At 29.4% G+C, this 23,054-nt stretch overlaps 1 protein-coding gene across 2 annotated transcripts in view; it reads left to right on the top strand.

Moving 5' to 3' along the window:
• The window catches only part of LOC107437778 (LisH and WD40 domain-containing Lis-1), a 48,562-nt gene extending 26,140 nt beyond the window's left edge, over positions 1-22,422 (top strand). For both annotated transcript variants that reach the window (XM_016049877.3, XM_016049878.4), the window contains exons 3-13: positions 3,648-3,726; positions 3,808-3,882; positions 7,188-7,394; positions 12,790-12,886; positions 12,973-13,044; positions 13,930-14,032; positions 16,908-17,004; positions 17,771-17,902; positions 17,989-18,090; positions 18,181-18,337; positions 20,207-22,422. In XM_016049877.3, the coding sequence (XP_015905363.1) occupies positions 3,648-3,726; positions 3,808-3,882; positions 7,188-7,394; positions 12,790-12,886; positions 12,973-13,044; positions 13,930-14,032; positions 16,908-17,004; positions 17,771-17,902; positions 17,989-18,090; positions 18,181-18,337; positions 20,207-20,280 (1,195 nt within the window). In that variant the 3' untranslated portion in view covers positions 20,281-22,422. The remainder of the gene's footprint in view (positions 1-3,647; positions 3,727-3,807; positions 3,883-7,187; positions 7,395-12,789; positions 12,887-12,972; positions 13,045-13,929; positions 14,033-16,907; positions 17,005-17,770; positions 17,903-17,988; positions 18,091-18,180; positions 18,338-20,206) is intronic.
• Positions 22,423-23,054: the final 632 nt, after the last annotated feature.

Raw genomic sequence — 23,054 nt, 5'->3', positions numbered from 1 at the left:
AGTCCACCTGCATTGTAGGAGTGGCGAACGAAATAGTTTTGATTCATTGAATTTAAAAAAGCACGCTCATCCTTTAATTTTTCTAGTTCATCTTCACTTTCTCTATTTTTTTCTTTTCCGTATTTACAAGTGGTGACATAATCATAACCTGTATTTTGAAATAGTATACATATTTTAAAATACTGGTTACGTAATGTCTAACACACCTAATTTTAAGTGACAAAATCTAATATTTGACTAGAATCGATCGATTATTAAACGAGAAATTAAAACAATAAAATTTTTTAAATGTATTGCTTAGAAACTATTTGGTAGATTTTTATCAAATTTAGGATTTTGTAGTTTAAAAATTTTGAATTTATCTAGAATTTAAAATGATAATTTAAAAGAATAAAAAGTTTGTATATTTTTCGAGTCAAAAATTTTTTGACCTTTACTAAATAATGCTTAAAATGATCTTTGAAAAAAAAAAAAGCTTTATAATTGTGTCCAAAACTTGTTTGATATGTTTAAACTGTTTCAATGATATGGCAAAATATGCAAAAACTAAAATTTACACGAAGATGTTTGAATCGACAATAATTAGAAAATTTCTGAGCAGTGTCATATCCGAGGGGATGGTTCAGAGGAGCTTCCCCTCTCCTGAAATGAGTAAGAAAATTCACAATTGGAAATATGCAATATTTTTTTCCCTCCATTTTATTGAAGGGAAAAAACCTGTTTAAAATGAACTGAAATATTGTTAGGATTAGCTTTATTTCTGGTGTTCAAATTAGTTTCATCAATTAAATTGATGTTTATCTTAAAATATCTTCAAAATCATAAATTTTGTTATTGTAATAAAAGTAATAATGAATCATCACTTTTGAATTGTATTTTATTTATTTAAAAACCACCATTTTAGTTAGGTAAAATTATTTAGCCTCCCCTGCCAAATGAAATCCTGACTATGCATATGCTCTTGAACCATTAAGATGGCATGTTAGTTTGTGAAAATCCAATTATTAGATCAGAAATTGTTCAGGAGATTTATTTCCCCTACATACATAATGTTTTCCTTTCTATAATCTATATTTCTATTCTTTTTTTTAAGTTTTTTTTAAATGCTGCTTATCTTTGCAAATGTTTTGACTAAAACAATTTATATGTCACAAAATCACTACAACTTTGTAATAGGAAGAACATCCATTAAATATTCAATCATTTTTGTTTAATCACATACTTGTAAGTGTTGTGATGTATGGTGACATATGATGACTAATGATGACACAGCATTTGTATTGTTTTAGAAAATATTCACACACGCATATTGCCATTTTCATGTGTTATTACTAAATATATAAAGAGGATTTTATTTATAAAACTATTGAAATTGATTTTTCTTTTCTTTTTTTTTCTGTGAAACAAAAAGAATCTTATTTGTTTAAAATCTTTTTTGATTAAAAAAGAAAAAAACTTTGCTACTTTTCTCTTGTATATTATTATTATATTTTTCATATAGTTGCAACATAAGTTTTCATAATTTTCTTTTGCTAACAGCACTATGCAGAAAAATATCTTAGTGATTGCAAGCAGGAAAAATGTTGCTTATCCTTATAAAAAATTCTCCCAATTTCTTTGTTTCTCATTTTTCATTGCTGTTAAGAATTCTTTTTTCCAAAGAAAAATAGTTTAGTGATCATCATAAGGTAAACAGCAAAACTAATTCCAAGATTACTCATGAATTTTAATTTTATGTATAGAAGAGAGGCATGTATGTTCTTCAGATTTTATGACCCTATGACTTTATTTTTTATTTTATTTTCCTATGAACCATAGCGTCTAACCCCAATTGAGTTTTCTAAATGCATATTATTGTTAGTTTTACGCTTTAAGTTTTTATGTTATGTACTATGCATATTATTTAGGATATTTTGTTTGATAAAGAAAATAGTTGTTAATCAATGATTTATTTCATTTTTTACACTTTTTATTGATTTTTATGAAGCAGATATAATTTCAGCATAAATATGCTTTGCAACGATGCTTGACATTCATCTAATAACAGAGTTTTTGTCATAAAATAAACAATTATTTACCTTTGGAAAAAACAGCCGACATATTTCACACGCTGGCAAAAAGAGGCCTATTTTCAAGACTTGGCTTGAAAATGGGTGTCTGTTTTTGAGTGCTTGAATCACACCAACTGTTATTTCCAATTTGTATATTTCTGAAGCGAATGAAGTTTTCAATCTAATATCTTGCCACTTCAGTTTCTTGGGATTATTTATTTAAGTATTTACCTATTGACTTTTTAGAAATATTGGGTTGTTCGAAAAGTAATTTCGTTTTTTTTGGACGAAAATGAAAGACAATTTTCGTATAATGAATAAATATTTTATAAAATTATTTATTGCCCATTCTGGTCCAACACCTTTTGCCATCATTCTGGTGGTAGCATGATTCCACGCTCATAAAATTTTTGGTCTTTGCCGGTAAAAAACTGATCCTGGTGATTTTTGACTTCTTCATTTGAAGTAAAGGTTTTACAGACCAAAAAATTTTGTAGTGAGCGGAACAAATAATAATCCGAGGGCGCCAGATCTGGAGAATATGGTGGGTGTGGCAGTGTATCCCATTCAAGCTGTAAAAGCTTTTGGCGAGTGACCGAACTTGTATGAGGTCTCACATTACTTGGTGGAACACTGTACCTTTTCTGTTGAAGAGCATCATTCAATTTGTCCAGATGACGACATAAGTATTGTGTTAGCCGGTAAAAGCTAAAGAAATAACTATTCCTTTAAAATCCCACCAAACAGACATCATCACCTTTTTTTGATGGATATTGGCTTTTGAAATGCTTTAAGCTGGTTCATCTTTTTTGCTCCATGATCTCTTGCATTTGACATTGTTATAGACAACCCATTTTTCGTCCCCAGTAATGATGCACTTCAAAAGTGGATAATTTTCTTGATGTTTGAGAAGCGAATCACAGATGTCAATGCGACGACACAAATTTCTCTCCGTGAGAACATGGAGAACCCATATTTCGAGGTTAAACCTACGCCTTTCAAGTGGTCATAAACAGTTGAATTCGATAAATTTAACCTCTCACCGATCTCACATGTTTTTATTTGACGATTTACATCAACTAATGCCTTTATCGCATATTTTTCAGCTTCAACGGGCCTTCCAGAACTTGGTGCATTTCGACATCCAAATTGCTGGATCGAAATTTTGCGAACCAATTCTGGCACTGGCGTACTGTCAACACATCTTATTTATACACATCGGTAAATTTTTTTCTGGCATGAACAGCATTTTTATCTTTTCTGTAGTAAAATATTACGAAAATGCTGTTTATTGCTCTCCATATTTAAAAGGGCACCAACCAAAAACTATTGTGTTGAATTAATTGAACTTTTTCACACACAAGCCTTGCTATATCAGCTCTCAAAACATATAATGATAATGCGGCTTAAGTGTGAAGTTGGGTTCGAAAAAAATACAATTAAATCCTCTGTCGGAAAAACGAAATTACTTTCCGAACAACCCGATACAATTTGGGAAAAAAAGAAATCTATAGATTAAATTATTCCTTCTAAAGTTGTCTTATATGAAAAGTGCTATGTGTCTCTTTATTTAAAATTGACTTTTTTCCCCTTCAGGAACAAGGCCATTGCAGATTACTTGGCATCGAGTGGATACATGGATGCCTTGGAAGCATTCAAGAAAGAATCAGATCTGGTATTAAATACTACTTTCATTTAATTTTTATGTTTTGAAAACATTTTTTGGATACTAAAACGTGCATTATAATATTTTTAGCATGGTGAAATGGATAAAAAGTACTCAGGTATACTTGAAAAGAAATGGACTTCTGTCATTAGGTTACAAAAGAAGGTTTGTTTGTTTTGTTTTTAGCTTAATCTATTGTATTCCTCTGAAAATTAATAGAGGCAGATTTGTTTCTAGTTTTCTTAGACCTTAGCATTTTGTAAACACCATATGGAGTGCATGTTTTGTGTATTTATCTCAGCTTATATAGCCAGGACCCGACTTAGCCTAATTGGGGCTCGGGGCAAAAACTTTTTGGGGGGCCTCCCCTCTGCTTCAGTAATGAAGAACCAAGCTTTATTTAGGTATTTAAATTTTTCACCTCTTTATAAATAACAAGAAAATTGACTTGACCCTCTGATGTGGGGCCCCGAGGCAACTGTCCCTGCCTTATCAGGCTCGGCTTATAGTGCTGTAAGGCTTAGTTCCTGTTGTGAGGCATTGTGAGTTCAACCAACAATAAATATCACGATGTAAGGTAATTTCATACTGTACTGGGATATTTCAACATTACTTGACCCCACTCCTCACAATTCAGAAATGTTCAAGAAATTTGCTTTGAAATATTAAAATAATATTACCTTATTTTTATCAATTTTGCTAGATTTAAATCCAGTTAAAAGTTTAGGTTTATACCGTTTGATGAAAGTCATGATAAAACAACGCTAGTCTATAAGTCTAGATCAATAATGGTGAAATAAAAAATTTGTGCATTAATTTATGGAGTTAATGTCAAAATTTCTTTTTAAGTCTATTGTACTAAAGTAAAATATAGGGCAGTTATCAAGTATATACAGGCCTAGTATTTATGAAAGCATAGTTGTTTCAAAAAAGTAGGTTTTCACTTTCTCTCAGATAATTTACATTTTATTAGTATAGCAGTTAATTCCTTTTGTACTACAGATTATTCTTTCTTTAAAAGAAAATAATGAAAATATAAGTGATTTTGCTTCATTGAAACTATTCTCTAGTACTAATTCAAAGTTTCTGGAGGGAAAAAAAAAGATTTTTTTTTTGTTGACTAGATTATTTGATATGCAGTTGTCTACCGCTTGCTTTAAAAAATATTAAATCCATGTTATCTTCGTAATACCTCAATATTGAAAGGAATAATCCTTAATGTCTCTGCATATAAATAATAGTCTCTAGCATTTAAATGTTATCTTGCATAACCGTGATTTGGGTGCTTTCAAGATCAAGAGAAAAATAACAATACTCATTTTATCATAAATTATCCATAGGTAATGCGATTAATACATGCTTTTTGTTTAATTTATGAAAATGAACACCTCACAAAATAACTTTAATTCACCTTATTCTAAATTACTTTAAACTTGTTCTGTCTTAAAATATACTTTTCAAATATATTTACTTTTGTAAAGTAACATATATTTCTTCAGCTGTTCTAAAGTCATGCAAAATGTATCTTTAAATTAGTAACTCGAAAATATATGGGTTTGAGTATCAATTGTTGTAATTTTTTTGTCTTAGACAGTTTAAATTCAAAACTAATTTTTTAGCCCACTTTAGGATCGATGTTTAATAGAATTTGAATTTATATAATTAAATATTTACTAATTTATCAATGTATATGTGTTTAAATTTTTTCATTGATGAGTATGCTTTATAATTGTGTAGTTTTCTTTGACTAATAGTTTAATTTTGCGGTAAATTAGATGTTATATTATTTATGCACTACTGGCCATTAAAATTGCTACACCAGTAAGAAATGCAAATAACAGAATGATATTTGTTGGGCACATGCATTATAGTTGGAAGAACAAGTGATAAAATTTTCTGGATATTTTGATGTATAGATCCTTAGGAATAAGTACTCAGAGCACCCTCCCCTGACAGCAATAACAGCAGTTATTCTCCTGGGCATTGAGTTGAACAGAGATTGGATAGCATGGACGGGAACAGAATTCCATGCAACTTTAACATTATGCCACAATTCATCAGCCGTAGTGACTGACGAGTGGTGGCATGCCAGTCATTCGGCAACCATTGACTAGACGTTTTCAATTAGTGAGAGATCAAGAGAACATGCTGGCCAGAACAACAGGCGAACATGTTCTGTGTCAAGGATGGTTAGGACAGTACGGGCAACATGCGATTGTGCATTGTCCTTCTGAAATGTAACGTTATGGAGGCTTCAAAGATAAGGCAGAGCAACTGGCCCTAACACATCAGAAATATAAAAGCTGCTGTTCAAAGTGTCGGCAATGCGAACTAGAGGTGATTGAGACGTGTATCCAATGGCACCCCATGCCATTGCTCTAGGTGATGGACCAGTATCACGTTGTCGAATGCAAGCTGCCAATGGGTATTCTCCACCATGTCTCCAAACACGGATGCGGCAATCTGTATGCAGAACATGGACTCGTCTGAAAAGACGACGTCATGCCATTCCTGCGTTCAGGTTCGTTGTTGATCACACCATTGGAGACGTTCCTGCCTGTGATGCACTGTCAACGGTAGCCAAAGCCATGGTTGCCGTGCTGACAATCCATGCTGCTGCAAACGTCGTCAAATTGTTCGTGCAGACACTTGGTGTCTTGACAATGACCCCATTTGTTGACTCAGGGTTCGTGACATAGGTGTGCGATTCCTTAAGGCCACGTGCATAACATGTCTGTCTTCTCAGCTGTTGGTGATGGGAGTCCGCTGAGATCCTACATGGCATTCCATATGACCGTAATGAACCTATCGATTCCATATTCTGCCATCAGTTGTGGGATCTCGACCAACCCAAGCATCAATACTTCGCTATGATAAACTGCAATCCCGGTAGGCCAAAATTCGACCTCAATCAAACTTAGACACGTGCTGGTAGGGGAAGGACACAGGCTGGTAGGAGAAGCACTCAAACACATGCTTCTCCTTCTTACACGAGGTGTAACAAAAACTTTTTTTACCCAAGAACAACGCACAAGTCCAATTTCTCTATGAGAAACTTACTGTCAAATCTCTTTTATACACATTGTAGGTGTCGCTACCGCCGCCTGGTTTGCCACTGATAAGCTAATCATTGGCATACCACAGCATGCTTTATCTGTCCTACAAATTTCACGTTCGTGGTGTGTCGCCTTCCTGGTGTAGCAATTTTAATTGCCAGTAGCGTAGATTGTGAAATATGATGCTAATCAAGATTAGGTGCTGCTTCTTTTTTTTCAAGACTTTATTCAACTTGTAGAGAATATTAGTGTTTATTTTTCATGTCCAAATAATCTTACAGCTAATTTACTCATCGTTTGTATTTGATTAAATTAATCTTGACGAAAATAACACTTGTAATTTTTTTGCATTGCTATTAAGGTTTGATAAAAAAATTTAAAAAAAAACATTTAATGAATTTATTTTCCTTATAGGTTATCGATTTAGAAGCAAAGTTAGCTGAAGCTGAGCGAGAGTTTATCGCTGGTGCTCCTACTCGTGACAAGCGATCACCTGCAGAATGGATCCCTCGACCACCCGAGCGACATTGCTTATCTGCACACAGAGCTCCTGTTACAAGAGTAGTATTTCACCCACTATATAATGTTATAGTATCTTCTAGTGAAGATGCAACAATTAAAGTGAGTCTTGCTTTTGTTCTCCTTTGTGCATTCGTGTATTTTTAAAATTTATTTGAAAAATAAATTTGTCAAATTCTACTTCCAGATATAATTTTTGGTATTATAATAAGCTAAAATTAAGCTGAAGCAGAAAATAATAAAGTGCAAATGAAAGTACAGAAATCGACATGCTGTAATTTTGGTTCTATAAGCAAGAACTTTCCTCAGTGTTTAAACACCAAGTAATTAGAGAAAAGTGAAGAATCACGTGTAAAGTAGTTAAACTAGTAAGGAAAATGGAACAAGTTTGAAAAAGATAATAAAAGAAGGTAGATAAGAAACACCTATGCAAATAGAGGGAATCCCTAGAGTACTAAAGATTAAATTAAAGTAGATTTCCAAATATTGGGTATACTAGAAAGATCATTAACTGCATTAGAATCATTCAAAGTATGGAAGGACTCCCAAAAATCAAGTTCAGTTGATAAAGAACAGTGTTGAATGATTTTAGTAAGAGAAAACTCTAACTTGTGATTAGAATTCCTATTGTATAGAGCAGTGGTCGGCAAACTTATTATCCAAAGAGCCAAATATAAACATTACAACATTTTTTTAAAGAAATTGGGAGCCAAATCTGCTTGTTTAGTAATCTTTTATTACACTAAATAAGTAGTACACTAAATAAAACTAAATTTCATACTTAATAAATATTTATTAATGCGAACAATGTGCTTGCATCTCCTTGGAAAGTTTGAGTAAGTCAGGTTTGCATGTTGTTGTTTTTAATTTTAGGCATGATTCCAAGTTTTCATCAATAAGACAACTCCTCAGTTTACTCTTGATAATGTTCATGCTTGAAAAAGATTGTTCGCATATGTATGTAGAACCGAAAAGGGAAAGAACAGCAAACACTAGCTTTTTCAACTGATCGTAAGAGTCAGGAATACAATTCGAAGCGTTGAAAATAATCATGTCTTCCTTCTTTAGGTCATTCAAAGCAGACCACTTGTGTTGTGAACTAAGATCAAATTTTTTCTTCTCCAATATTTCGAATTCAACAAGAAGACGTTCGAATTTAGAGCGCCATATCTCCTTGTTTTTTAAATCCAGCAATTGCATTTCAAAGCTACCAATGTCAATTTCAAAAGGAGATAATTTCAACTCTGTTATTGTAGCATTAAGAGGATTTTTGACAAATACTAAAGTTGCTCTGCTGTTTTTAAAGTCCTGAAACCTGCTGAGAAATGTTGTTTATCAATAGAGGAATTATTTTCTTGGCGATGCTTCAGCAAGCTCGGAAAGTGAAACAATGTTTCCCTTTCAAAATCCTGAGCAGAAATGGATAATTTGTTTTAGAATGTTATTGCTTCTTCTAGCATCGAAAAAATTAAGTTTCCTTTCCCTTGTAATTTGCGATTAAGGTGATTTAGATGAGACGTAACGTCTACCATGTAATAAAAGTTTTTAATCCACTGATCGTCTGTTAGTTCTTGATAGTGAACGCCCTTCTCAAGGAGAAATGCTTCAATTTCCGGAAAAAGAGACACGAAACGTTTTAAAGCGTTCCCTCTTGATAACCAACGTGTTATGAAGCAGAAGATCAGCGTACTCACTCTCCATTTCAAATAAAAATTCTTTGAATTGGTGATGATTAAGAGCTTTAGCTAAAATGGAGTTGATAATGGTAATCACTAATTCCATAACTTTACAAATTTTATCCGGAAATGTTTGCGCACAAAGGGCTTCTTGGTGAATGATACAATGGTAAACAAGTATGTCGTGATTAATTTTTTCTTTCAAAATAGCAACAAACCCTTTTCTTAAGCCGGTCATACTTTTGGTCCCATCTCTTGAATCTACACAATTTTATCGAAGGGAATATGATGTTTATCCATACACTCAATTACAGTATGTACGATATCTTCTCCACGCTTCTGACCTTTGAGTGGCAATAATCCTAAAAGTTCTTCTTTAGAGCCTGAATGGGACATAAATCTTATAAAAAGTGAAGCTTGCGCTGTATTATTTATGTCTCAAGACTCGTCAACTGCTATTGATAAAGCCGAAACCAATTTCAGATCTTCGATATACTGGGTGGTTTTATTCGAACACATTTTAATTGTTCTATATTTAATGGTTTTGGCAGACAATGGTGCCTCTTTAATTCTTTCAGAATATCTGCTTTGTTCTTAAAATCCCGAAATAGCTCTTTGGATTAATTTATCAAAATAAGATGTAATTTTTTCTTACCAAGTTTTTTGTAAATGAAAATATTATTGTTGCCGCACTTAAGGAGCCAAAGAGCCACATGCGGCTCTGGAGCCGCACTTTGCCGACCACTGGTATAGAGCAATGGAAGATCAGTAAATGTGTCAGATTATGAATTTCAATGAACAAGGTTTGAGTAAGAGTCAGAGATCACGAGTTCGAAAAACCTCTGAAAGAGGGAGTTCGAACATTTAAAAATAATTTAAAGACAGAATTTGCATAGTATTAATTTTGAGTGTGTAAGTACCCTCATTATGCAACTGTTATTTTGTATATATATAACAAATCAAGATTGGATTTGAAGTTTCTTTTGATTTTCATGACTGTATGTATTGACCATCGTTACCTCATGTTATGGAGAGGATTGTTTTCTATTATTATGTTTAGGTTTAGTTATGATTTTTCTTGCTTAATAAAAGTTCTGGTTAGTTCAAAGATGACTTTTTCATTATGCTTGCTAAGTATTTTCCACAACGCACTAAACTCTGCCAGCAAAATTTCCTGATTTAGCACATATCTTTTGAGTTCTTTAAGTCAAAGTTTATTAAGTCATTATTTATTTGCTTTTGTCTACATAGCACAAATTATATTCTATCCTTTTGGATAGAAATTAAACTAGTATTTTCAATATTTATGAAATAAAAGAAAATATCTATTATTAATATGCTGTTTTTGCATGCTTCCCTTTAAAAAAAAAAAATTTTTTTTAACGTTATTTATATGTTTGCAGATTATTTTAGTATAAATTACATTTTTTGTATATATTTGTCTACAATTATAATAATTCTGAATGAGTCAAATTTATTATCTTTTGGAACCTTCACTAAAAATTGACTTGTGAGAACAAAGATACTATTATCACAATGTTGTTAAAAGAAGGGAAAAAAAACTATTATACTACTCTCCAAAATTCACTTTCACTAAACCTAAGAAAAAAGTGCAGAGTAATGATATTTGAAACTATTGTTAGTCTTTGATTGAATTCATGAGTATCTTTGATTTTTGATAGCTTACTCTTAATTCAATTGCTATAATTTTTCACCCTCTTTAACATCAAATTGTAAGAAGAAAATGAAGACTGTGAAAAATTTCTGAAGAAGTTATAATAAATTTGACATTTGAAGTTATAATATTTGATTGAGCCTTACTATCAAACATCTTTCAATGCTTCAAAACTCCTGATGAAATAAGATTTCAATAAAAGGCTCACCTCCTAGCTTTTAAACGAAGCTAAAGGAAAGACCTGAGAGGGCCTCACGAGCTCAAAACCCACTGTTCCAGATCTCCCTCTTTGCATAGCAGTGACGTTATTTCGTCTTTTAACTGGATACGATTTCTGAAATTCTCATCGTTGAAAATTGCTCGTAAAGACTCCTGTTTTCACTCTTTGTAACTCTGGACAACTTATAATGCTAAACTTATTGATATCAAACTATTTTACTTCTTCTTAAAGACTTACTTGTATGCATTCTTTGCAATTCTGGACAGCTTATGATATTCAGCAAGTTGACAGATATGTTGCATTAAACACTTTTACTTCTTCTTAAAGACTCTTCCATTGCACTTTTTGTCACTCATGACAAATTTTGAATTTTAAGTATATTATCAAATGTGTTGCATTAAACTCTTTTATTTCTTCAAAGTATTGGGAAGCAAGACTACAACTTAGTTGCCAAGTGTCTGGCAATAGTATAAATGAAAGTTAAGCTAATTCAGTTGATTTGCACTAACTCTTCTAAGACTGATTGAAACCTTTAGGGAAATCAGAATTTCCACTCAATCATAAGAATATGTAGATAGTCACTGTAAAAACGAGGAAAATTCTTGAACTATTTCTTTTATCCATTTTCAAGGGGTGATTTGTAAAGAGTAGAAGCTTGTAGGGATTAATAGATTCTTAGAATTAGGCAGATGAACAAGTACTTACCAGAAACCTATTCCTGAAATAAAGGGAGTTGCGAAGAAGATGTGCTGCTTTACAACTTGTTTGTCCTCAGGGATCTGTCTGGGCCAAATTTACTACCGTTTACCGTCACAAATTCAATTTCAAAACGGTAGTTTCACAAAATACTTTTGCTTAAAATTTTATCTTTGTATCCCGTAAGAAATGATAAATCCATATTTTTATCATATTTTTGTGTTGATTTTTTTTAAATATAATTTTAAATTTTTACAAATTATGTCTAAATTTTCACAAAATAGGTACCTCTCAGAAAAACCTAGACAGACCCCTGGTCCTAACGTGTGTAACTAAATCATCTAAGCAATAGAATAGTTATTCTTATATTTCAAAAATNAATTTTAAATTTTCACAAATTATGTCTAAATTTTCACAAAATAGGTACCTCTCAGAAAAACCTAGACAGACCCCTGGTCCTAGCATGTGTAACTAAATCATCTAAGCAATAGAATAGTTATTCTTATATTTCAAAAATAGTTTCATGTAGTATTATACAAAAAAAAAGAATGAAGGNAAAAAAAAAAAAAAACAATGAAGGGTAGTGATTTGCTGAGCAATTATATGTACTTGTATACACACTAACTTGCTTAAAAATTTGTTTCTTATTCGATTTTGAAACATCTAAAAATAATATAATAGTAAGTAACATTTTCAAAGTGTTCAAGAGAGCTTTTTTTACTGAATGAAGAAACTCCATAATTCCCATGTCCATGATAAAAGGCTTTTGTATGTTGTGTTCTTATCTACTGGAAATTCCAGAATTTTGTAGAGTACTTCTCTAGAATCAAAGGAACAGTTGATGTATATATATTTCTGTTTGAACATTAGTGCTAGAAGTAGTGCGAGATAAAAAAAAAAATTTTGATTTTCATGGCTGAGTAATTATTTCACAGTTACCATGTTGGCAATAAAATACTTTCGTATGTTGCATTCTTATCTTCTGGAAATTCCTGAAATTTGTTGAGTACTTCGCTGGAATTAATACTAAGGAACAGTTGATGGATATATGTTACCATTGAAAAATTGAGTTTGATCATTATTTGATCTCAGGTGCTTGAAGTAGTGTGGGACAAAAAGAGTGTGATTTTCATGGATGAGTTCTTATTATTATACCCTATGTTTTCTATTTGATCTTTATAAAAAATTAAATGTGCACATGCTTTGAGTAAAAAAGGGAATTGTTTTCAGGTTTGGGATTATGAAACTGGTGAATATGAGAAAACTCTTAAGGGCCATACTGATTCAGTTCAGGATCTTTGTTTTGATCATACTGGCAAATGGTTAGGTAAGTTAAATGTTTTTTATTTGCTTTATCTTCAACAAAAGTTTCAATCAAAATTATAGTTTGCTAAATTACAAATTGATTTATAGTTTCTTGTTCTGCTGATATGACGGTAAAGCTATGGGACTTCACTCTCTTCGAATGTGTGAGAACTATGAGAGGTAAATATATTAATCATTTCATTTTGAGTATTAGCAGTAAAAGCATGATATAATAAGTAGAGCTTAGTATAAAGAATCTACTTTTATGATAAGTTTGTAAATCACCATCTAAATATTAATATTAGGAAACAAATATTATATGCTTAGAACGAGTTAAAAATGTCTAGCCTTCTATTGTATTTTGTTAATTGAAATACATTCTTAAGCTATCAGCATTATTCCGAAATGAGCTATGTTATATGAAAAGGAACAAAATGAAAGACAGTTTCATTTCTAGCATCAATAGATAAAAATAAAATCAAATCCCATATATTTATTAACCCATATAATGTAACCCATAATAACCGTCCCATCTGTATCTCATATTTATTAACCAAACATATTTGAACGACAACCTGCCAAGCTATCGCCCTTTTTACAAAAGAAAATTTTTTCTACTATTTTCAGAAATCCTGCGACATATTGCAAGAGGATGTACTCTTTTTTTATAATCTTATAAGAAATATATCGAAATATCCATGTCCCCTTATTTTTCCTTTTTTGCAATTTTTGAAATTAATATTCTGTGTAGGCAATGTCAAAAATTATTGCACTTCATTTAAATTTTTTCCCTCTATCTGCTAGTCCAGTCTACTATCTGCAGGCAAAAGCAGTGTGGTCTGAATTTGAATTTTACATTTCAATGGTGGTTCAAAATAAAAGTCTATTTTCTATTTATATAAATTTTTTCCTATTTTGAATTAAATATGTTTAATTGTTTGTAATGATAAGTCTCTTTAATGGCAATTCATTTTGTTGATCATGACAGACTTTTGCTGTATCTTGTAGTTTATAAATTTGTTTGCCTTTAATCATTATTAATAAGTGTTTTCTTACGCATTGTAGGTCATGATCATAATGTGTCGTCAATAGCCTTTTTGCCTAGTGGAGATCACATCGTGTCGTCTTCCAGGGATAAAACTATAAAAATGTGGGAAGTGTCAACTGGGTGAGTTTTCATTCTGCAAAGCATGCAACACACTAATTTATGTAACCTTTTTAGCTATATATTGCACTAATTTCTTCTCTTTTTGGCTTCGCAATTTATTGGAAATTCACTTTTCAATCATTCATACAATTTAGTATCACAGTAACCATCAATTTTCAAAATTTATCGACTATTTGCAAAATTATTTATAAAAAGTTGACCTGTTTGTATTTTATATATTGTGTTCTGAACGAAATTTTTTTTTTACATAGGCTCTAAATTCTCTTAATTTGCAATCAAAGTTTAATAAATATAAAGCTCATTGTGTGAAAAAATATGAAAAAGAAAAAATTATTTAAAGTGAGACGAAATAAGTTGTATACGGGACAAAATATTTTAAATGCGCTATACTATTAGTATTTAAGAAAAAGTATTTAAAAATTTTTTTAACTTTCTAACAACACTTGTACAACATATTGGTCTGACAAAATTTTGTATATTAGTAGCACCAGATTGCATGTAATAGCAAATTCAAAGTAACTTCATATGCATAAACAATTTAGAAGAATGTAAACTGTTATTAAATAAATATATATACAGTACTATTGTATGCCAATCAAAATATACTAATCACATGGGATTGTTTGATCAATATGTATTTAAATGAATGATTAGTGAATGTATATGGATCATTTGATTTATTTTGTTTCTTAAATCTTTAAATAATGTACACATATTATGAAGAAATATTTTGGAAAAATTTGTTATTTGCTTTCTATGCTCAATCATGATTTGATTGATATAAAATTGTTCACCAAAAAAAAAAAAAAAAAGGAGTTGTTTTAGATTTTTTTATTTATTATTCTTACACAAGTGGTAATAAAATAATTTCTGTGTTATATGTTGTGATGGTCAAAAACTGAAGGGAAAAAATTGAAAAAGAACTTAAGCATTTTTTTTCACCCTCTACATTTTCTGAATGTGTGTTAAGTATCAATTTTATTCAAACTGAGTTTTCTTTAATATATGGAATTTTCTACAACATTGGGTACGAGATTATATTGAGTTAGAAAATTTTGTTAACTTGATCTGTGATGTCTAGTTATATTGAATCAGATAGAAACATTTGTTTCGATTTACCTAAATTGTAACTCATGAAGAATTTTAAAAAATAAAAATGTTTGATAAAAATTTAATTAAAAGTTTCTATGCATACCAAAAAGGATGGTGAACTTGCTATAGATTCTTTCATTGTAACTAAATTTTTTTGTTAATCTATTAAAAATTTTATGATAGTCACATTTAAAATGAAAAATTTAAATTTAGTTATACATTTATTTTTAAATGTTTGATGATTGGTTTAATTTTAGAAATTTTCAGCAAAGTAGGTGTTTTGTTTTTAAAGCTATTTTTTCCAAACCAAATTTATAAAAACATTATGTAAATACTAATATATTTTTATAAATATTTTTAAGTTTAATTTAAAAAAATTTTTGCTTTGTCTTTATTTAATTAGATCAGTCATATAAACAATTCACATCTTCAAAATATTTTTTAAAAAATATCTAAACATCTTTTAAATATAAACATATTTCTGTTTGAGATATTCTTTTTTCTAAGAATTAAATTGATTCTACATCAAAGTGCAGGTTCATGAATTAAATTGAAATTAATTTTATCATCTGCCAGCAGAATTGTTTTGCATGCTACTTCCGATGTATATATTGCTTATATTTCACATCTCAGTTGCACCTATTCTTTATTGAATAATATGTTAAATATCTAATATATAATTTTGAAAAGCAGCTAAGTTAAAATTCAGCTTAAAATTATGCATGGTTGTTTGAAACTAAATTTATTATTTTTTTAATGTTTTATATTATTTATTTATACTTTCATCAGTTTCTTCAAGAATGTCTTGATATTTTTGAGATGTAGATGTAAACTTAATACTGGCAAAACCCTCTGACTGCATTTTGCTCAAAATAAGATGAATTCAAATTTTATGTCATATTTTATGTATTAGGTGGACCAGAAAGTAATGTCGGTTCGGTGCATTTGATATTTGTGATCAAGTTTTTATTTTTAATCAATAATATATTCATTCTCGTTAGCAACAACCTTTCAATGCCGGATCTAAAATGAATTAAAATGGATCGAAAAAATGAATTGGTTTTTAAAACTAACGAATATTTAAAGCGCCGAAACAACATTAATTTCCTGCCCCCTAATAATTTATTAGTCTTTTGACCTAAACAACTGTAGGAGTTCTATTTAAACTTTTAGCCATTAAATTAAATATTCTAGTCAAACAATCCTATTCTAATCTACCTTATAAGATGATGTTGAACATCACTAGTCAGTAATTATTATTTTTTATTTATTATTATTTATTTTTTAAAAATAGGAAGTCATCTTTTACTCTGTTCAGCTTAGATCTAATAGTGGATGTAAACATAGTAGATTGCATTTTTTACTTACCATTGGTCAGATTAGTGTTGCTTGTCATAACTTTGGTGTCTATCAGCCAATTGTAATGTTAAATACTTTGTTTACCTTCACTATCAGTTCTCGCTGAAAGAAATTTAGTATATGTTTTTATTATTATTAGTAGTAGTAGTATTTATTTTAAAGGCTTGACATAGGGCCGGAAAATTTTTTACTAGGTTTCTTTTATTTATTTATTTTTATTCTATTTTTTTTTTCAAATTTAATCATTTTTAATAATTGACATCCTATTTTCTTTTTATTAAGTAAAAAGAATATTATTGTACCATTGATTATAATAGACATGAAATTTGTTGTGTAATGAAATTATTTTGTAAGATATTTATCATTATAAAATAAGTCCTGAGTGTTTTCATTATTGTTTATTTACTTACGAATATTTTGGCAGATACTGTGTGAAAACATTTACTGGTCATAGAGAGTGGGTAAGAATGGTTCGTGTTAATCAAGATGGATCCCTTTTAGCTAGTTGTTCTAATGACCAGGTAATATTCTCTGATATAAGTCAAGGTTCAGATTAATGAAATAGTAAATTTGATTGTTAATAATATAATACTTTGACTTGAATACAATTAAGTTTCTTTAAAAAATACATAATCCCATTATTCTTTTTATATTGTAGATTTTACTGAGCATGAATATTTCATATTGAGCATAAATGCTTAAAATATAAAAACTTCATTCAGTAATGAATCATTTTTGCTTCATTTAAATTTATTTATTATTTTTTTTGAATAAGTATAATGAGATCTAAAATAAATTTTTAATAGGAACTTTAAAAATTATACAAAATATTCAGTAATAAGTCGATTTAAAGTTTCACAAAGACTACAAAAGATGGTACATATGCATATTATTTTATGCCTAATGTGTTATAAGCTGTTCAAAATATTAAAATAATTTACATTGTATTTCTCATTGAAATTATGAAATGACATAGAAATGATTTATTATGAGTGCAGCAAATTATTTATTTATGAAAGTTCTTCTCATTTAATTGAAATTTTAAAATTTCAATATTTGGTAAAAGTTAGAAAAAAATTTATTTATTTATTATTACTGTGAGGTACTGATTTACCCAGTAAGATTTTGTTAAATATACAAATAGTTAATTCAACCTGTATTAGTTCCTTATTAGATTAAAATTCTAGAATACAGTATTGAATAAAAATGAATTCACTGTACCTGTAAGAGAGCATAATGTTTACTCATTTGATACATATTTATTGATGTCAAACTAATTATTTTCAGACTGTGCGAGTCTGGGTCGTAGGCACGAAAGAATGCAAATTAGAACTGAGAGAACATGACCACGTAGTAGAATGTGTAGCCTGGGCTCCTGAATCATCTGCAGCTGCAATTAATGATGCCGCGGGTGTTGATGTAAGTTGAATGAGGAAAATTGCATTGTTGTATCACAATTTATCAATTACAATTATATATTATTAATTTTAATCAAATATTTTCAGAACAAACACGGTGTCAGGACTGGACCATTCCTGGTTTCAGGTTCTCGTGATAAAACCATCAAAATATGGGACATAAGTATTGGAATTTGCTTGTTTACACTTGTAAGTCAATAAAACTGTCTCTTTTAAAAAATAAATAAATAAAAATTAATCAAATATTTTTATTGAACACTCTTTTATTTTATTTTTTAGCCTGGACATGACAATTGGGTTAGAGGTGTGAAGTTTCATCCAGGAGGCAAATATCTTGTTAGCGCATCAGATGATAAAACTCTACGTGTGTGGGATGTAAAAAATAAGCGTTGTAGCAAAACTATTGAAGCACATACCCATTTCTGCACCTCAGTAGGTTAGTATAACTTTTAATTATTTTTCATGTATTCTAATTTTTCAATTAGACGTTAATTGTTATATTTTTTATTTAAAAGAGATATTTAAAGATTATTTAAAATTTCTGTTCCTTTTGCTGCTTAGCTTTTATTCCTAAAAAACCTGCTTAGTACTAAAAAATGTTATTGTGTTGAACATTATCTTTTAAAAAGTAGAATTAAAAAATTTACTTAGTTGTTTAACTAGAGTAATAAGTATATTTTGGAGAAAAATATATACTAAATTTATTAAATTATTTATTTTTTTGTTAAATTGTTTAAAAATAATAAATTAAGGCTAATTTTAATAATTCACAAGTGCCAATTGCAATTTAAAATTTATGAAGCATCTTCTTTGAGTAGAAAAATCTTAAATCTCTTAACTTCCTGGTCATTTTCACCCATTGCAGTTGAGTAATATACCATTTCTGTACTGGTTGAACAAAAGGGTTTATTCAGCATCAGGGTGGCTACTTCTTTTAAAAAAAAAATTGTTTTAGGCCTAGTGAAATTAACTTTTCTAATTAAAAATGTAGCATTTTGAAGAATAGTAAGTTTTTTTTTAAAAAAAAAAAGAAAGAAAGAGTGGAGTAATCCAAAGATTCTGGAAGAGTGAAGTTCTTCTGGTGAAGAAACATTTCTAATAATTTTCGGTCAAACTGAACTTATATTAAATATTCAGAAATTTTAAATTACTAATGGATCCCCTAAGAAGATATCTCAAATTTAGATATCCTTTTTAAAAAAATTCCTTTCTAGACAGTGTGATTTGTCTGTTTTAGTTTTGCACTAAAATATTGTAAAATCTTATTTGCACAATTTTTTCCTTTATTGATGAAATATTCTTATTATTTATTAGCTTCGTTTTACTTTTGTACTAAAATATTAAATACATAGTTACTGTGTACAAATATTGAAACTAAAAGAAATAACACTTGTCGACACAAATATAAAAAAGAAAAAGGATGAACTGGCAAATATTTTAATTTATTTTTAACAGATTATCTATTACAGATTTAACTGCCCAAAAATTTCATTGCTATATACATACCAAATGCATTAATAAACTGTGTTAAATTTATATCAGTATGGCAGCTGGTCCAAGGGACCACTAAGGATTATTTTTGTTGTGGTCCTGGTCTTGATCTTCGAAATATTGTTCCTCGTTTAATGTTTCAAACTAGCACATTCTTTTTGATTATAGGCTTTGCTTTTGTCTTTTTACCAAAAGTTGAAAACTTCCTGAGTTTTTGTTTAATAGGGGGAGAATGGTAACAAGTAGTAAGAAATCATTTGATTATTCAGGGTTTAATGCATTTGATTTTAAAATTGTGTGGTTGTGATTGTGTGACTGTGTATAAGCGTTATATGCTAGTTGTGTATATGCTAAAAGAAAAATAGAAAATATTTCTGCTTAATTTACCAACACATTTTTCATAGGCTTATACACAGTGCTATTAATTCCTTAAAGAAATGTAATATATAAAGTTATGTTTTGCTACAAGAGTAGGAAAAATTCCTATTCTTAGAGCTGATTTCAAAGAAAAAGGCTGTCATTGTTCTTAGCATATGTGTGTAATTAGAAGATTAAAACTAGCCAATGAAAATAAAAATTAATTCTAGATAATTTTATTAAATAAGTCACACATTAATAAAATGGAACTAGACTTTTTTGAATGATTTGTAATGCGAAATTTGCTATGGTTTTTTAATACCAGAGTTGAACGCAGTTAGTTTTCAATTCATCTATTTTGTGTCATTAAATGTGTGCAGGCGTGATATTTATTTTACCAAGTAAAGCTGTAGCTGTGTTGGTGTATTCATAAATTTTTTTTTCCTTTCATTTTTAGATTTTCATCATTGTGCTCCTTTTGTGATTACTGGAAGTGTGGATCAGACTGTAAAGGTATGGGAGTGTCGCTAATGATGCAACTTACGATACTCTATAATAGCCAAAAATATATGAAAAAAGAAGTCATACATTCTAACAGCTTTAGCTGTTCACCAACTGAAGAATAAATCAAATACAGCTAAAACAATAGTGAAATTTAATTTGTATTGCAAGAATGCATGTTATATCTTTCTATAATATTAAGTGCAAAAAATTAAGCTTGCTGTTTCAATGTTTGAATTTCCCACATGCAAATCTTGATTTTTCACTTAAATTATTGTATTTTACAGATATTTGTACCAATTATTTTACCAGTAGTGTGATTTTATTTGAAAATATTAATTCAAAAATTTTAACAATTGAAAGGCTTGCGGCTTATCAATAAATAAAAAAATTAACTTATATATTGGACTTAGAGGAGGTATTGTACAGAATGCTTCCACCACAGTTATCTTGTATAAGCTTGTAAAAAAAATTTATGGATTTATTTAATATTTATTATGGGGAATTTTATTTTATTATCAATATTAATTGATGTAAAAAAAATTTAAAGAAAATTCTAATTGATTGAAAAATAGAACTTCCTGTCTACTAAAGTTTGCCTTGCCATTTTTAGCTGGAAATTTGTGCTGCTTTATCATTGTTTTCAAATTTATCTTTCCTTTTTCTTATCTTTATTTCTGTAAAAAATAAAAAAAAATGAAATCTTTTATTGTGTAATTGTTATGTGGCTTAATTTAATGAGATCTGTTTCTAATCTTGTATAAATAAAATATTTATAAGTGTGTGTATATAATTTCATTTTCAATGATGAATTAAAAATGCTTCTGTAAGTGGTTTAAAAAAAAACTGTGATATGGGCTTATTTTTACATTATGTTTACTTTGTGTACTATAAAATGTAGTGCTGATGTTGTATTGATTCTTTTTTTCCCCTTAAATTGCTGTTTTAAAATTAAATATCAAATAATTAAAATTTTAATAGTGAGGAAATTTGAGTTAAAAATTTGATCTTGATAATAAAACATACTTTTATTATATGACTAAATATTTGTCTACGCAGATTTTCTTGCAAGTTGTAGTTTCAAGTGTAAAGGTAAAAAAAATTAATAAATAAATAAAATGTAATATTTTTAATTATTATAAATAAACATGGGATTAGATTTTATTTCAAACACTTGTTAACTATCAATTGTTGTACTGGAACTTTCCCAAATATTGCTTTATCACTGAAATTTTAGTATATAACTCATAACTGATATATCATTTATTGTTACAGTACTAACTTTTTGGCTATATTTTTATTTTTGATATTAAACATTTTTATCATATTTCTGTAATTGTTTGGAGCAACAAAATAAATGATTTTCTTTAAAAAAAGGAAGAAAAAAAAGTTATCTGCATGCAATGCTTAGGATTTTAGGTATAATAATATTGCAGGTACTCCTAATTTTTTAAAACATACATGTTTGTACGTGCGAATTTTTTACTTCAAATTTTGACTTTTCTTTTCCATAACAAATTAAAATTTAACGTTAAATTCAACTGTCTGAGTTACAAAATTTAAATACTATTTGTTTTTTATACGATAATTAAAAAAAAAAATTTGTATGATTTTGGCCAGAAAAAAAAAAGAGTTGAAATGTCAGCTGCACTTTGTAGTTACCAACCATTAGCTCCCAAAATCTTATCAAATAAATCAATATTGTACTGCTGAAAGTTGATTGTTAAAAGTATTGTGAAAACAAAGCTATGTCGTTTAGGAATCTATATAAATTATTTTGTGCAAAGTATTAGCTTTGTAGAAAATAGCTGTAGACAAAAATGATTCATTTGTACATATTTTGCTCGACCATGTTTCAGGCCTTGGAGCTTTCTCTTTTCTTTGAAAAAGCTGGGTTTATACAAGTTCTAGGTAGATAAAATCTATTTGAAAAATAAAATCCTCAAATCTGCCAATGGAACTACAGTTGTGCATGTTTTATTAGCAGTGTTAAAAGCTTGTACGTTCAACCTCCAAATGATTGTTAATTAATAAAACTACAAGTACTGCTGTGAAATATTGCAAAATTGTACATAATTATGGCTGATAGGCCAACTCGCACTTTTAAAAATAACACCTTGCATTGTGCAACATTTTGTGTTTATATTGGCTTAATAAATTGTATTGTCATGATTTAGTTTCTATTTTATTTGACTGCCTCTTCTTAAGTTATCTGCTGGGTGTCACAGAATGGATAATTTTTCATACAATGTCATTACGATAAGCGTGCATTTAGGAGGCTTTTTTCGATTCGCTCAGTTCGCAACGATTCTGTCGTAAATCTACTTCAATCATTTATCGTTTTTTTGGCAGACATTTGTCTCGTTTTCAGCTATTTCTGTTTGATTTTTTTCAATTCCAATATTTTTAATATGATATCGATAAATTCTGAAAAACAATTTGTGTTTTGACAAATGATTGTTTCTACCAATAAGAAAAATATATATACCCCTTGATCTTGAAAATTACATCAATACGAATTTTTCTGGACAAATCTTGTATTTTTTATTCAAATACCGAATTTCGTTATTAAGTGATCAGGGCCTGCGCTAAGCATTCGCCGCCTCGTCAAATGCGATGAAATTGTCAATTCGGTGAAACAAATTGCTTTCTGGCGAATGATTGTTTCTATTGAAAAGAAAAATATATAATTCTCATTGTTCTTGAAAATTACATCTATGTGAATTTTTTTAAACAAATCTTGTATTTTTGTTATTCGATTACAGTAATTTCCCTTAGATATTTCTCAAAACTATTTAGAGTTA

The sequence above is a fragment of the Parasteatoda tepidariorum genome, chromosome 3 (assembly GCF_043381705.1).
Source record: "Parasteatoda tepidariorum isolate YZ-2023 chromosome 3, CAS_Ptep_4.0, whole genome shotgun sequence".
Taxonomy (NCBI): Eukaryota; Metazoa; Arthropoda; class Arachnida; order Araneae; family Theridiidae; genus Parasteatoda; species Parasteatoda tepidariorum.
This window is presented reverse-complemented; position numbering and strand designations above follow the sequence as displayed.